Source organism: Amblyraja radiata, chromosome 10, assembly GCF_010909765.2.
Source record: "Amblyraja radiata isolate CabotCenter1 chromosome 10, sAmbRad1.1.pri, whole genome shotgun sequence".
Lineage (NCBI taxonomy): Eukaryota > Metazoa > Chordata > Chondrichthyes > Rajiformes > Rajidae > Amblyraja > Amblyraja radiata.
The window spans coordinates 31,012,211-31,027,719 of record NC_045965.1 but is presented as its reverse complement, the minus strand read 5'-3'; the positions used below and the strand labels follow the sequence as shown (position 1 = coordinate 31,027,719).

Sequence of the window (15,509 nt, the reverse complement as noted above, 5' to 3'; positions counted from 1 at the left end):
TAATGTTGCCAATAACATTTAAAATAATGAGATGAGAACTCAAAAACAGCATGAGAATACAATGAGAATGATTTATGTTCCAGCATCACACTAAGTTGCAGTGTAAGTGTAGCCTCATCTGATGATTTAGAAACACTACATGTAATACAACAAAGTACTAACACACGTTTATTTGTATATCTACAAGGTCAAGACTTTGTTACCTGTTATCGCTTAAATTTAACACTTTCAGTTTTTGCATCTGTCCAATCTCTTCAGGCAACCGCTCCAGTTTGTTTGTCCGTAACGACATGACTGTCACATTTTTACAACTTCCAATCTGCATTAAAAAGATATTATCAAACAATTGTGTTATAAGACTCTTCAGAACCTATCCTCTGAAGTGATTTTATGTAATGTCTTTTTAAATGATCATTTAGAGTCATACAGTGTGACAACGGGCCCTCCGGCCCAACATCCACACCGACTAACATGTCCCATGGTTACGTGGAATTGAGGCATATAGAACCTAACACCATTCAAGAGGATGATATGTCAAATGGATCAAGAAAACTGCAATACCAAATTTGGGCGATAGGGAGCTCATAGACTGTAGGAGGAAGGGAACAATGGGGGGTGGGGGAGATAGATATTCAAAGATATTGGATAGCAGGGAAAGAATGATTTACAACAAGAGAAAATGGAATGGAATGTGACATGATGGATTGTTGTCAACACGACTGACCAGGTAAAAAAGTGATCAAAGTACTCATAAATATTTCAAGGAATTACTGATGAAACATTGCAGGCTGTACATACAACAATTTTGATGAGGCCTCTTAATTAGTGGCAACAAAGTTAAAACACAAGATCCTTGTCTTAATTTAGCCCAATTTTCATCAAAACTGAAATTTGTAAAAAAAAAAGTTGCTCATGGATTTTATATTGTTGATGAATGAAAAAGTGGTTTGGTTCCGAAAGGACAAGGTTTCCAAATTTATATGTCTTTAATATGATTTGTTAAAATCACAGTTTTACAAAGTCAATCTCACCTCTCTGGGCAACTCTACAAGGAAGTTTTCATCAACTGCGAAGGTTCGGAGGCTGTGCAAGTATCCAATCGTGTGAGGAAGTGATTCGAGTTCGTTACAACTACAGTCAAACTCCTCCAAGACAGAAAGACTAGCAAAAAGAGGAAAATGTAGTTAAGCTTCTTTTGGAATCCAGCACGGTTCCAAAATCTAAATAATCAAATCACACAATTAAGATTAATAAAGTGAAGTTTCTATTTTTAGCAAAATTGCTCGTTCAGGTGCACATTCTTTTTTTGCATGTTTCTGCTCACTCATCTTTACATATCGTCAAAAATAAATGTTATCATGGCCAAGTGCCATCAGGTAATGCTTTTAAATATATCACGGGAAATCTTTCAAGGTTTTTAGTGCAATTTAATTCAAACAGCTGAAAATCGGTTTAACACAGTCATTTTTGATCACAATGTCTAATTTTCTACCTGATTTAAAATAACCAAAAATAATTTCAAACATTTCTGAGGAACTATGTGTTACTCATATAGATTCTCACGGGATGGAAAGTGGCCTTTCAGCCCACTGACCATTAAGCACCCAGTCACACTCATCCTAGTTTATTCTTCCCACATTTCTAAATTGTAGTCGAATTGCCAGTTTCTCAGTAAACATATTTAAAAACTTTTAAAGTTAGAAGTGATCTTGTGCCTACAGAACTAGCTTAATTTTAAATTACTTTGAATCCTTCATACAATTAGAAACTCCCAAGTGCGATTAATTTAAGCTGGAAGCATGGCCATATCTGCCGATGCCGCCTGTTTTTAGCTTGTTTTGGAATTATGAAAACTTTTGTCTCCTTTGCTTGCTTAAAATTCCATGATGTTTTGCCTTTGTCTGACTGATTTCAGAAACAATAAATAAGTATAACCTCAAAGAAACTCTAACCCTATGTCACCCAACTGAATTTGCTTCACCTCCACTTGAGAATCAAATCTGCAGGACGGAGATCCACATGGATAACAATTTAACCCAAACTGCTAAATATTAATGTTACAAAAATACCTGGAATACTGGAGTCAAGCCCTTTTCAGTCTTTGCCTATTTAATCTCTGGACCCTTTCTTTATGCATGAACCTAAACAGTGAGAATTCACAGAATATTTATGCACAGGGCACCACAGCAGAGCCCACTACTCACCCTCCAATTGTGTTAGGCAAAATGTTTAGCTGATTGTCATCCAATTTCAATGTTGTTAGTTTTTTCAATAATCCTTATAAGTAGAAAAAAAGCTATTAAATATTCCACAAATTACAATTAAGTATATCACTACCAAATGTATAATCTATTGTCTATTTGTATCTAATAAGGTCAGCTATTATAACATCATTACATTAACCTGCTCTGCAACAGCCATGCATTCTAATCAGTTAATCAAGCCACAGGCAAAGTCTGGGAGGAACGGAGAGTAAACCATGGTGTTCCTTTGTTTAACCAGGGAAATTAAGATAATCCAGGAAATTAGACCAGGAGCCTTATACTGGTAATTGGGAAACAATTGGAGGATTCTTCAGGATAGGATTTAGAGACAGTCAGCATGGTTTTGTCCGCAGTCATATTTTACTAATTTAATTGAGTTTTTTGAGGCGATATCAAAGGTGATTGATTAAGGTAGTGGATCTTGTTTTCATGGATTTTAATAAAGCATTTTTTATGAAAGTCCTTCATGGTAGGCTGATCCAGAATATTAAGACACGTAGGATCCATGGTGACTTGGTCATTGGATTCAAAACTGGTTTACTCAAATAAGGCAGAGGGTTGTGGTGGAAGGGTGTTATTCTGGCTGGAGGTCTATGACTAGTGGAGTTCTGCATAGGTCTATGCTGAGCCCACTGTTGTGTGATAAATATGAACAACTTTGACATAAATGGAGATTGGTTCGTAAGTTTGCAGATGAGACCACAATTGGAGGACTTGCAGATAGTGAGGAAGGTTGTCAGAGTATACAATGGGATAAAGATCAATTGCAGAAATGGGCAGAGAAATGGCAGATGGAGTTTAATCCAGGCAAGTGTGAGGTGTTGAATTTTGGGTGGTCAAAAGTAAGGGGGATTTATATGGTTAACGGCAAGACACTTAACAGCAATGGAATGTACTGAGGGATCTTGGGGTCCAGGTCCATAGCACCCTGAAAGTGGCATCACAAGTAGATAGAGTGGTAAAGAAGCATATTTTCTATGCTTGCATTCATCAGTCAGGGCATTGAGTATAAGAGTCAGGAGGTCATGCTACAGCTTTAGGACTTTAGTTAAACCACATTTGGCGTATTGAGTGCAGTTCTAGTTGCCCCATTACAGGAAGGATGTGGAGGCTATGGAGATGGTGAAAAAGAGGAATGCTGCCTCGATTGGGAAGTATTGGCTACAAGGAGAGGTTGGACAAATTTGGATTGTTTTCTCTGGAGCATCGGAGGTTGAGGGGAGACATGATAGAAGTTTATAAAATTGCGAGAGGCATAGATAGGGTAGACAGTCAGAACCTTTTTCTCTTGGTGGAAATCTCAAAGACCAGAGGACATAGCTTTGACATGGGATGGGCAAAATTTAAAGGAGATGTAAATGTTTTACACAACAGTTAGTAGCTGCCAGGACTGATCGTGGCATTTAAGGGGCTTTGGAAAGGCACATAGATAAGCAGGGAACGGGGAGATATATGAGGATCATGTGAGGGCCGAGGAGATTAGCTTAACGGCATTGAATGAATGAATGAATGAATGAATGAATCTCTTTATTGTCATTGCACATGGTACAACGAAATTTAAAAGTCAATCCCACGGTGCGATTCACAAGAGCAATTTTAAATATATAAGAAAAGGTAAAAATATATACATATTAAAAAAAAATTACAGATAAATAACAATAGCAGCTGAGGTAGAACCATTCAGTTGAATGTGAGTGTTATTTCTTATTTTGCATTGTTAAGTTCACGTATGGCTATGGGGTAGAAGCTGTCTGAGTCTGTTTGTGCGAGTTTTGAAAGACCTGTACCGTCTGCCAGAGGGCAGCAGGTGGAACAGGTTGTGTCCAGGGTGGGAAGGGTCCTTCAGGATGTTGGCTGCCCTGCCAAGGCAGCGAGAGCTGAAGATGTCCTTCAGGGAAGGCAGTGGGCAGCCAGTGATTTTTTGTGCGGTGTTGATGACCCTTTGAAGGGCTTTCCTGTCCGCTGCAGAGCAGCTGGCATACCATGTGGTTATACAGTACGCCAGCACACTCTCGATGGAGCAGCGGTAGAAGGACACCAGCATTATACTTGGTGTTGACATTGTGGGGTAAAGGGCATATTCCTGTGCTGCTAAAGTCCTATATTCCATATTCTATGACCTATGTGCATTCTATGGATTCCAAATAAAATTTCACTTTAAGTTCTGCTCTTAAATCTATATGGAGAAGTTAACCTGCAACTGAGAATGGGTCCCAACCCAAAACATTTTCTGTTCATACCTTCCACAGATACGGCCTGACCCACTGATATCCTATTTCGCTCAAGACTCCAAGATTGCAGATTCTTCTGTCTCGGGACTAGTCTAGGTTGGACATGCTATTCATTTATAATTTTTTGCTAAAATGTCCATGCTCATTTTGAGCATGCTAAATTTCCCTTTATTATGCAATGCTTATGCTGATAAGAATATTCCTTTTGCTGCCCATGGAAATTGATAACCATTAGGATATAACTGGGGGTTTACTTATTGGTTGTTATGTACTGAAAAAACTCAAACCTAGTCCATGTAGAGAAGGGGACCTGTTTTGTGATTGCCAACACAACCAAGAGGACAAAGATGAGTATAGAGGCATTATGCTCTGTACCGGAAGGCAATTGGATCAGAGATGAAAAGATGATTTTTTTCCCTCTTTCAGATATGAAATACAGAAGGAAATTCAAGGACCTCACACATTTAAGAAAACTCAAAGCACATATCATAGATGCAGGCACATCATCAAAATTATGGCAATCAGTTCATCTAAGATATTGATATTCATACTTCTTCTTGCCTCACAAGATTAAGTATCATAAATGTTCTATGTAGCCAGAGCATTCCGCTTAACAGCACCCACCATTCAGTTATTCTCATTGTGCAGAACTCGAGGAGACATCATCCACCCAGCAGCACACAACCCCGTCAACACCAGCATTGTAGCAACATTCAGTGCAGCTTGGCTTGGAGGAAAACAAAATGTTTTTGTGCCTAACATTACCAGACAAGACAAGAGACATTTATTGTCACATGCACCAATTGGGGCAGTGAAATTTGTGGTCACCATACAGCCATACGAATAAAATAAAGAACACAGAACACGATAGTCTTTATTATCATGAAAATTACCGCCCACGTTATTACCTTTTTCAGAAAGTTCCCTGATGTTGGGCACACCTTTATCAAGTCTACTGATCTCTTGGAGAATGGATGATTCAAATTTGCAATGCCCAAGACTTAGTTTAATTCTCACAATGTTTTAAAGTATGTTTTTTGTGTTTCTTTGTGTGTCTTGTGTGGGGGGTGGTGTGGGGGTGGGTGAGGGGGAAACCGTTTCGGTCGCCTTCTCCATGGAGAGGCGACTTTTTCCAGGTCGCCTCCCCCGTGGCCTAACATCGAGGATCGGGCGGCCTTTCCCGGAGACGTGCCCGGGGCTTCAGCGGCTGGCGCAGCGTGGACTCTCGGCGTGGAGCGGGCGAGCCCTCGCTGGGGCTCGCTCCGTTTCGCTGGCCCGCGGCAGCCTGAAGCCGCGGTCTGCAGAGTTTCAGCTGGCGCGGCGTCCGCAGCCTGGGATCCCTCGTGGGGGACCTGGGAGAAGAAGGAGCTTCCACCGCCAGCCCGCGGCCAACTTCTAGTGCGGACCCGGCGTGGACTTACCATCACCCCTAGAGGGGAGCATCGACCGCCGGCCCTGCGGTCAGCGGTGCTTATGGCTGCGGCTGGGACTTTAAATCTTCGACCGCCGGCCTGCGGCCTACACCAACCTAAAGCCGTGGTCTCCGGTGGGGAAGAGCCGATCCTGGACTGACTCTGGACTCTGGTCCCGACCACGGGGGGAAATGGAGGAGGACTGGACAAATGTTGTGCCTTCCACCACAGTGATGAATGCTGTGGTGGATGTTTGTGTTAAATTTTTATTGTGTATTGTGTGTTCTTTATCATTGTACCGCTGCTGACAAATTCATTTCACTTGCACTTTATGTGCAATGTGACGAATAAAACTGATTGTATTGTATTGTATTGTACAAAGTTGAAGCAAACCAGAGGACTGCTGTATTATGAATGCCAAATGCACCTTGGCTCCAGTCAGAATTAATCTCTTTTGAAAGTGGACCTAAAGGATCAAGTACCCTAAGTTCTATGTTAAAGACTATCATGTTCTGTGTTCTTTATTTTATTCGTATGGCTGTATGGTGACCACAAATGTCACTGCACCAATTGGCGCACGTGACAATAAATGTCTCTTGTCTTTGCTCTTGTCTTGACCTATCATCAATTCAAATCATTACACCTCAAGTTCAGCAAACATGCATTTCACAAGAAAAGAAACCAGATTCAGGCAGGCTGAGTCAGGGGGATAGGAAAGCTACTATTCCATCTGACTGGGTGGAGATTACACTTCAATTCTGCTCAAAAGGGCTCTGTCAAGGCACACGATAGGAACGCATACAAGAGTGTTGCAAATGCTTGGCTTGGTGTGTGGCTCTCCTGATAACAATCTTCAAGATGGCACAGGGGCACAGCATGTTGTGCTGCTACCATTCAGCTAAGGTGTCTCAAACTTAATCCAGACCACCCATGTTATCTATGTGTGGAGTTTTTATGTTCACCCAGTGAGCAAGTGTGTTTCCACCTTTCGTATCCCAAGGGTGCTAGGTTGCTGGCTGGCTGCTAGGTTAATTGGCCTAGGTGGGATAATTCAATGTTCTCCCACCTAGGTAAATCTAGGTGAGAGAATCCGGCTGGAGCTAACATATATACATAGAACAGGTTATTATGAAACCAGTGGAGGAATGCAGATGATTAGCTTCTCTCGACTCAATGGACCATATGGCTTCTTTCAATAATGCAAAGAAATATGTGGGAAAATGCAATTTTAAGGAGTCATGAGAACCTTTCCTTACAAAAACTTAAAAATCGAAAAACAGAATGGAAGTAGTGCACATCTATGTGCTTTGTATGCTTAAAACACTCACAATGGAGCTGTTGCACAAATATATACTTATTTTAAAGCTCTGATGAACAAAGTCCATGTGTTCATACTTCTGTAGATTCAGCCCTTATAGAATTTGCAGTTCTGTTTTATATCACTTTGAGGAAGACTGATTTTTTTTTCAGAGCAGAGAGATGAACAATGAGAGCTGTCATTATCATGCTAACTTCTTCAATGTAGAAACTAATTATGGACACAAAGTACTGGAGTAACTTAGTAGGTCGGGCAACAACTCTGGGGAACATGGATAGATGAATTTTCGGGTTGAGACCCGTCTTCAGACTGATTGTTAGGGAGGAGAAGTTGAGTGTGTGACTGTAGGGGCAGTTTGATGTGGCATCATCATGAAAATTACCGCCCACGTTATTACCTTTTTTCAGAAAGATCCCTGATGTTGGGCACTCCTTTATCAAGTCTACTGATCTCTTGGAGAATGGATGATTCAAATTTGCAATGCCCAAGACTTAGTTTAATCCTCACAAAGTTGAAGCAAACCAGAGGACTGCTGTATTATGAAGGCCAAATGCGCCTTGGCTCACGTCAGAATTAATCTTTTTTGAAAGTGGACCTAAAGGATCAAGTACCCTAATCTTCATGTGCAGCGTGAAGATCAGTGCACGAGTATGGCTAATGCCTCTTTCAGATCTCAAATTATTCCACAGAACACACAAATCAATTCTATGAGACTTCAGTTAAGTCCTAAACACCAGGGACAATGTCTAAAAAAGAACCTGAGTGGGCTATCCCTGATTTGATGTATCTGTGCCTTTGCTTGTCATTGCTTGATTAGGTCACACAGGACAGTGCACATGATGAAGAAAACAAATGTCTTTGATGACACAAAGCTGGATGGCAGTGTGAACTGTGAGGAGGATGCTATGAGGATGCAGGGTGACTTGGACAGGTTGGGTGAGTGGTCAGATGCATGGCAGATGCAGTTTAATGTGGATAAATGAGAGGTTATCCACTTTGGTGGCAAGAACAGGAAGGCAGATTATTATCTGAATGGTGTCAAGTTAGGAAAACGGAAAGTACAACGAGATCTGGATGTCCTTGTTCATCATGCACTGAAAGTAAGCATGCAGGTACAGCAGGCAGTGAGAAAAGCTAATGGCGTGTTGGCCTTCATAACAAGAGGAGTTGAGTATAGGAGCAAAGAGGTCCTTCTGCAGCTGTACAGGGCCCTAGTGAGACCACACCTGGAGTATTGTGTGCAGTTTTGGTCTCCAAATTTGAGGAAGGACATTCTTGCTATTGAGGTAGTGCAGCGTAGGTTCACAAGGTTAATTCCCTGGATGGCGGGACTGTTATATGTTGAAAGAATGTAGCGACTGGGCTTGTATACACTGGAATTTAGAAGAATGACAGGGGAACTTATTGAAATATAAGAGTATTATGGGATTGGACACCCTAGAGGCAGGAAACATGTCCCCGATGTTGGGGAGTCCAGAACCAGGGGCCACAGTTTAAGAAAAAGGGGTAGGCCATTTAGAACGGAGATGAGGAAAAGCTTTTTCACCCAGAGAGTTGTGAATCTGTGGAATTCTCTGCCTCAGAAGGCAGTGGAGGCCAATTCTCTGGATGCTTTAAAGAGAGAGTTAGATAGAGCTCTTAAAGATAGCAGAGTCAGGGGATATGGGGAGAGGGCAGGAACGGGGTACTGATTGTGGATGATCAGCCATGATCATAGTGAATGGCAGTGCTGGCTTAAAGGGCCGAATGGCCTACTTGTGCACCTATTGTCTATTGTCCTTAGACTTCCTCCTTTTGAGTGTCTACAGCATTAGAAGCACCATCTATATATGTTATAATTCAGTTTGTGGAACATTTCTTAAAACAGAATACATAGCAAATTACCTATATGTTATTAAATTTGTCTGATTTTTAGCAAGTGAGAGTAGGAAGAATAATCTAAAAAGGAGATCAATAGCTCTGAACTTGGCCTCGCCCATGATCTTCTCAGATAACCCTGGCACACCCTTCTCTTCCTAAATGTGAGAAATTAGGTTGGAATTTGTGACAGCATTTCATCTCTGCTAAGTTTTAGAAGTTCTGCAGGGAAATTTGATCATATCAAGAGAATTCACTGGATAACCATTTGAAGCATGGTAAACTACTGTACTTTTAACAAAAAGCAGGAAAGATAATTATTCTAAATAATTATTCACCGGACACTTGCGCTCAGTATGCCAAGGCATGCAGGATCCCCTGGTTGCTAACCATTTAACTTCCCTTCCCATTCCCATTCCCATACTGACCTTTCTGTGCTGGGCCTCCTGCATTGCCAGAGTGAGGCCACAAGCAAACTGGAGGAACAGCATCTCATATTCCACTTGGGTAGCTTATAACCAAACATTGAACATTGAATTCTCAATATTAGGCAACTAACCTACAAACAACCCTGTGTGTGCTTTACCTGGACTCGTACACATTTCTCCCTTTTCCCCTTACCTTCCACCTTTATTCCTTCCTCTGGTTTTACAATTCACATTTCTTCTATCCTTATTTCACACCTTTTGTCTTTCCATCTCTGGACAACCATCTGCCTATCAAACACCCTCCCCCCACCCCTTCACCTGTATCCATGTATCACTTACTAGGTTTTGTCCTGCTTCCAGCTTTCTACCCATCCTTTCTACCCTCACCACAATCAGTCTGAAGGAGGATCCTGACCCAAAACATCAGCTAAGTTATTCAGAGATGCTGCCTGACCCGTTAGGTCCAGCACTTTTTGCCTTTTATTCTAAATGACTATTTTTAGATGGCATGGACACAATGGTTCAAATATCTTCTCGGTTGTGTCGTAAATTTTTATGAGTCTACATTGGAGCTTACCTGCTCCTCCTCCTGACCATATCTTGAACATTAACCAATCTGCACAGGTAATATACTTGCAGGACTTAAAACATCAGCTTTACATAATACGTAAAATAAACATGATACATAATAATCCTATAATTACCGCAAACCCATTTTATAATTTTTGTCTACAAAAACATAACCAAACCAGTAGGTGGTGCTGTTTTGATTAAAAAATTCCACTTTGCATCTTCCGGTCAATTTATATTCATTGTTTTTTGTCCCTTCCTAGTATCATACAATTAAGTATGTTTGCCTTCACATTAAAAAGAAAGCAATAATGGCATAAATAACTGCATAAATAAAAAAAATTAGGGTTACAACCCTTTGCAAAACATGTTGTGGGCTTGAACTGTTTATTTACTTTCATACTAATGTACGTAATACCTGTAAGACACTACAATCTGTTATTGTACTTATCTTAACAAACATTACAAATAATATGGCATTTTCTGCTGTGGTGTGTCACTCAACATTATCCAGAAACCCACACACACAGGGTTATACAAATCATTTCACCATAGTCCAGTATCAATGTTGAGTTTGATTATGATTTCAACCTTGCATTGTAGCCACACAAACATACTAGAAATCAGACAGATCCTTTGGAATTCAGAAGATTGAGCAGAGACTTGATTAAAGCAAAGGAGGTGAAATTATTTGTCTCTGTGTTGTGTCTTTGGAACTCCCTCAAAGAGTGGTGAACACCATCTTTAAATATTTGTATTGCATAGTCAAATAGATTATTGATAAGCAAGGAGTAGGAATGGGCAGTTGAAGTTACAATTAGATCAGCCATGATCTTATTAAAATGTGGAGCAAGCTTAAAACATCAAGTGGCTTACACCTGCTAATTTTAATGTTTATAATTTTTCCTCTTGAACTGAGTTGTGCAGGCAGTAGTAACAATCCTGCTGGTTCCCCATCTGAAATCACCTAACTTAGCGAAAACAGGATTTTCCTGATTTATATGTGCAACTAAATCACTACATCATCCTGAGTCACAGGTGGAGACTACAGACTATTTTCTGTAGTCTCTTTTATTCAGATAAACTACACACATAAAAAATAGACATGTGGCAATTCATGATACTTTTCAGGAACGTTGATAATTTTGCATTACCATGTCATGGTTTTCTTTCAAAATCTTTGCAAATGTTTAAAAATGAGCATTATACCTCAGTCGTTTTCTGTTTCACTTATTTTGTTAAAAAAGATCCATGGATTCTGCACTGGTGCTGATTGAAACTAATGCAAAATAGTAACATTGTTCCCACCTATGGAGTCAGGCAGCTGCTGCAACATATTGGATGAAAGCAGGAGGTCCTCAAGGCCTTCACATCCAGAAATATCTGACTCAATAGCTTCTATTCTGTTCTTCGACATATCCAAGTAGGTTAGACGTTTTAACTTCGCAAGTGGCTGAGAAAGTGAAAAAGAAAAAGACATATTTTGCATTCCTTTTTATAATTATTTTAACTTTTATTTTCCCTTCTTCCCTTCTTCCCTCTTACCCCCTCCTCCTGAAAGCCATGAGCTTTGAGTCATCAAATCATCCGGTAGGTGGGTTTAAATGAATTTGGCAGAGAATGGGACATCGACTCGATGTGCAGTTGAGTGGGGAGGTACAGACAAATATAGTAAGACAGCTAAACAAGTCCGATATGCAGAGTAGACAGACACGATTAGGCACATGGAAGGAAAGGAAAGCTAAATTGCATTTATATTAATACAAGGAATCAGACTGGTAAGGAAATCCATTGATCAATATATACAAATATGACTGTTATCACAGAGTATGGTTGAAAGAAGGACAGGACTGGCAACTCAACATCCCAGGCTATTATCTTCAGATTTGATACTGAGGGATGTAAAAGAGGAGATGGCATTGCAGTGTTATTAAGGAAGGAATCCATTACTGCAATAATGAAGGAGGTTATCCAAGAAGGCTCTTCACAAGGATGGAGTTATTGAGATACTGTACAGGACCAGACTGTTTTCACTGGAGCAAAGAAGACTGAAGAGTGATATTTTAGAGGAATATAAAATCATGAACAGTGAATGGTCGCAGTCTTTTCCCCCAGCCTTAATCGCATAGGTTTAAGGTAGGAGGAGAAAGAATTAAAGGTGACCTGAGGGGCTGATTTCTCACCAGAGGGTGATGGGTATAGGGAACATAGTACATATGTACAGTTTAGGGGAATATGGATCAAAGAGGAGCAAATGGGACTAGATTGGATGGGGCCTATTGGTCGACAGGGACGAGTTGGAATGTTTCCTTACAATTTAGTAGATTGAGAGGGGATCTTAAAGAAACTTACAAAATTCTTAAGGGGTTGGACAGGCTAGATGCAGGAAGATTGCTCCCGATGTTGGGGAAGTCCAGGACAAGGGGTCACAGCTTAAGGATAAGGGGGAAATCCTTTAAAACCGAGATGAGAAGAACTTTTTTCACACAGAGAGCGGTGAATCTCTGGAACTCCCTGCCACAGAGGGTAGTCGAGGCCAGTTCATTGGCTATATTTAAGAGGGAGTTAGATGTGGCCCTTGTGGCTAAGGGGATCAGAGGGTATGGAGAGAAGGCAGGTACGGGATACTGAGTTGGATGATCAGCCATGATCATATTGAATGGCGGTGCAGGCTCGAAGGGCCGAATGGCCTACTCCTGCACCTAATTTCTATGTTTCTATGTTTCTATATATGACCCTATGACTGATTTTTGATCATTGAAAAAGATCAATCATTCCCTGCCAATATTATTAAAATTACAACCATCATACATCATTTTCAGTTTCATTTCAAATGCATTTTAGAATTTAAAAAACCTTGATAATATTTTTAGCTATTAAAAATAATTTTCAGTTATGCTTTTCCAGAAACAGGCAGAATGCTGAGATGTCTTGGCAGAATAAGAAGTGGTTTGATTGTAAAATATTAGACCCTGAGGAGTCTTGTTAGGGTTATGTGGAAAGGATGCTTCCTATTGTGGAATAATCTAGAACCAGTGGTCACTGCTTAAAAAGAAAGAAATAAGATATTTTTTGCTGTGAATTATGAATTTTCAATCTTTTCTTCCAGAAACAGTCTTTGAATACTTTAAAGGCAGGTGTGGATAGATACATGAGAAGCAAGTACTTGCTTACAATAAGATCATGACTGATTTGATTGCATGATGGGGAATGGAGTCTATACCCCAGATGTTGCCAGGTATGTTAGATGAGAAGCAATGAGTTGGATTGGTGGCATCATGGTGGATGTTGTGATGTGGACATTAAAAACCTAGTAGTTTTCTTTAACAAAATCATTCAGTCATGATTATAGGGTCAATTAACTTTGCAATATGGAATAAATAATCATACAGGAAGGTAAGAGAATTCTGCATTACAGAATCTTACCCCAGGTAATGAGTGTATTGAGTTGTTGTCCATCCACAGCTCCTTCAGACTTTGTAGTTGTTCCAGAACATCCGGCTAAATAAACAGAATTTCATGCATGATCACAAATACATTTGAATTAAGATCAACGTTTTAATTTGAATCAATATTTTTGTATGACATTCTGACCTTATATATACAAACGAGGTTATACAAATGAGCTTAGGAGGAAAAAGTGGATAAGCACTAACCAATGTTCGATGATTTAGTGCAATTAATTCTCTGGTAATTGTTTTTGCATGCACCCTCTACTCTTAGAAGACTAACTCCATTTAATTGTTCCAATTCCTCGACTGCACCACCAGTGAGTTCACCTGGCTGACTGACATTTTACAATTTTGTTGTACATGGTTCATGTTACAATGACAATAAAGAAACTATTCTATTCTATTCTATTCTGATAAGCCACAAAAAGCTGGAGTAACTCAGCGGGACAGGCAGCATCTCTGGAGAGAAGGAATGGGTGACGTTTCGGGTTGAGACCCTTCTTTAGACTTATAACTCTTTGTCCCTTACTATTACGTAAGCATTGCAGCTCCCCATCTCCATTCTTCCTTAAGGCATAATATTCTTGTTCTTATTTTATCCATCTATGTGGAATCAATCCACATTTTAATGCGAATTACTTTGGGAGGGAAACTACAATATTACTAAAAGCAATTTTTAGTTGGTTGAGATGGCCAAGTCCAGAAGCTGCCAAATTGAAATTCAAATTCAGGATAGAACCAACAGGTCAAAACTAGGTAATCATAAAGGGCTAGTCGAGGCACCAAAATTATATTCCATCACAATTTGTGATCTCATGACCCAGAATATTCTTCAATCTGCCATTGAAAATCGACTAATAGTTTTAAGGCAGGAAACCAACCCAGACAGAATGAGAAAAATACCAGGAGCAACAATATCTATCTATCTATATAACTAAAAGTCTTATCTTGACCGCTTCCTGTCTGCGCTGTATATTGATTTTAGAAAGAATGCTCCCATATATCGCTATGATTTTTAGCCATCTTACTCGCAGTCCTCCTCCGCTGAGGCAGCCTCGAGGATTTTTCCAATCGATGAAAAATAAAAAAGATATGATGTGTTTAAAAAATCTTTAATCAGCTGATTGATCCTCTCGCCTGTCAATCACCACGATGAAGGTAACGCCCCTTCCGGGGGGTCAAGACTATAAAAGCCCGGAAGCCTGGACTCTCTGGAAGGTCAGTCACTCTGGAAGGTTGCGAGGGAGAGTCCACAACTGTGATGCTAAGCTGTGAATCAACTGAACTGTGAGTCTGCAATGTACTTGCATTAAATTATTTGTTAGCCCTTAATGACAATGCAATGAGTTGTTTGGCAATTTGGAGGCCTGCACTCTGCCTTAAATGCTATGAAATTGAGTTCGGTGGCCTGCACTCTCCCTGAAATGCTATTTAATTGAGTTCAGTGGCCTGCACATTGCTTCAAATGCTATGAAATTGAGTTTGGTGGCCTGCACTCTGCCTAAAATGCTATGAAATTTAGTTCGGTGGCATGCACTCTGCCTGAAATGCAATGAAATTGAGTTCAGTGGCCTGCATACTGCTTCAAATGCTATGAAATTGAGTTTGATGAACTGCACTCTGCTTGAAATGGTATGAAATTGAGTTTGGTGGCCTGCACTCTGCTTGAAATGGTATGAAATTTAATTTGGTGGCCTGAATTCTGCTTTAAATGCAATGAAATTGAATTTGGTGGCCTGCACTCTGCTTGAAATGGAATTTCAAGGAATAGCTATGAGTGAACTGCCAGCCCACCAGCCCTGAGTGACTGATCAGCTGATTGGTTCTCTCGCCTGTCAATCACCACGCCTCTGTGGTTTTGCCACATCAACACATGAGAGGTGTTGGATAATTAAATAATGAACTGGAAGATGAGACTCCATAAACATCCCCATCCTAATGATAATCTGGAGTCATAAATGGCAAGTAACATTTGCG

At 40.2% G+C, this 15,509-nt stretch overlaps 1 protein-coding gene across 9 annotated transcripts in view; it reads right to left on the bottom strand.

Moving 5' to 3' along the window:
* The window catches only part of lrrc7 (leucine rich repeat containing 7), a 360,661-nt gene that overhangs the window by 75,479 nt on the left and 269,673 nt on the right, over positions 1 to 15,509 (bottom strand). For all 9 annotated transcript variants that reach the window (XM_033028474.1, XM_033028480.1, XM_033028476.1 and 6 more), the window contains 5 exons: positions 13,507 to 13,581; positions 11,389 to 11,533; positions 2,205 to 2,277; positions 1,032 to 1,161; positions 204 to 319 (listed from right to left, as the gene is read on the bottom strand). In XM_033028474.1, the coding sequence (XP_032884365.1) occupies positions 204 to 319; positions 1,032 to 1,161; positions 2,205 to 2,277; positions 11,389 to 11,533; positions 13,507 to 13,581 (539 nt within the window). The remainder of the gene's footprint in view (positions 1 to 203; positions 320 to 1,031; positions 1,162 to 2,204; positions 2,278 to 11,388; positions 11,534 to 13,506; positions 13,582 to 15,509) is intronic.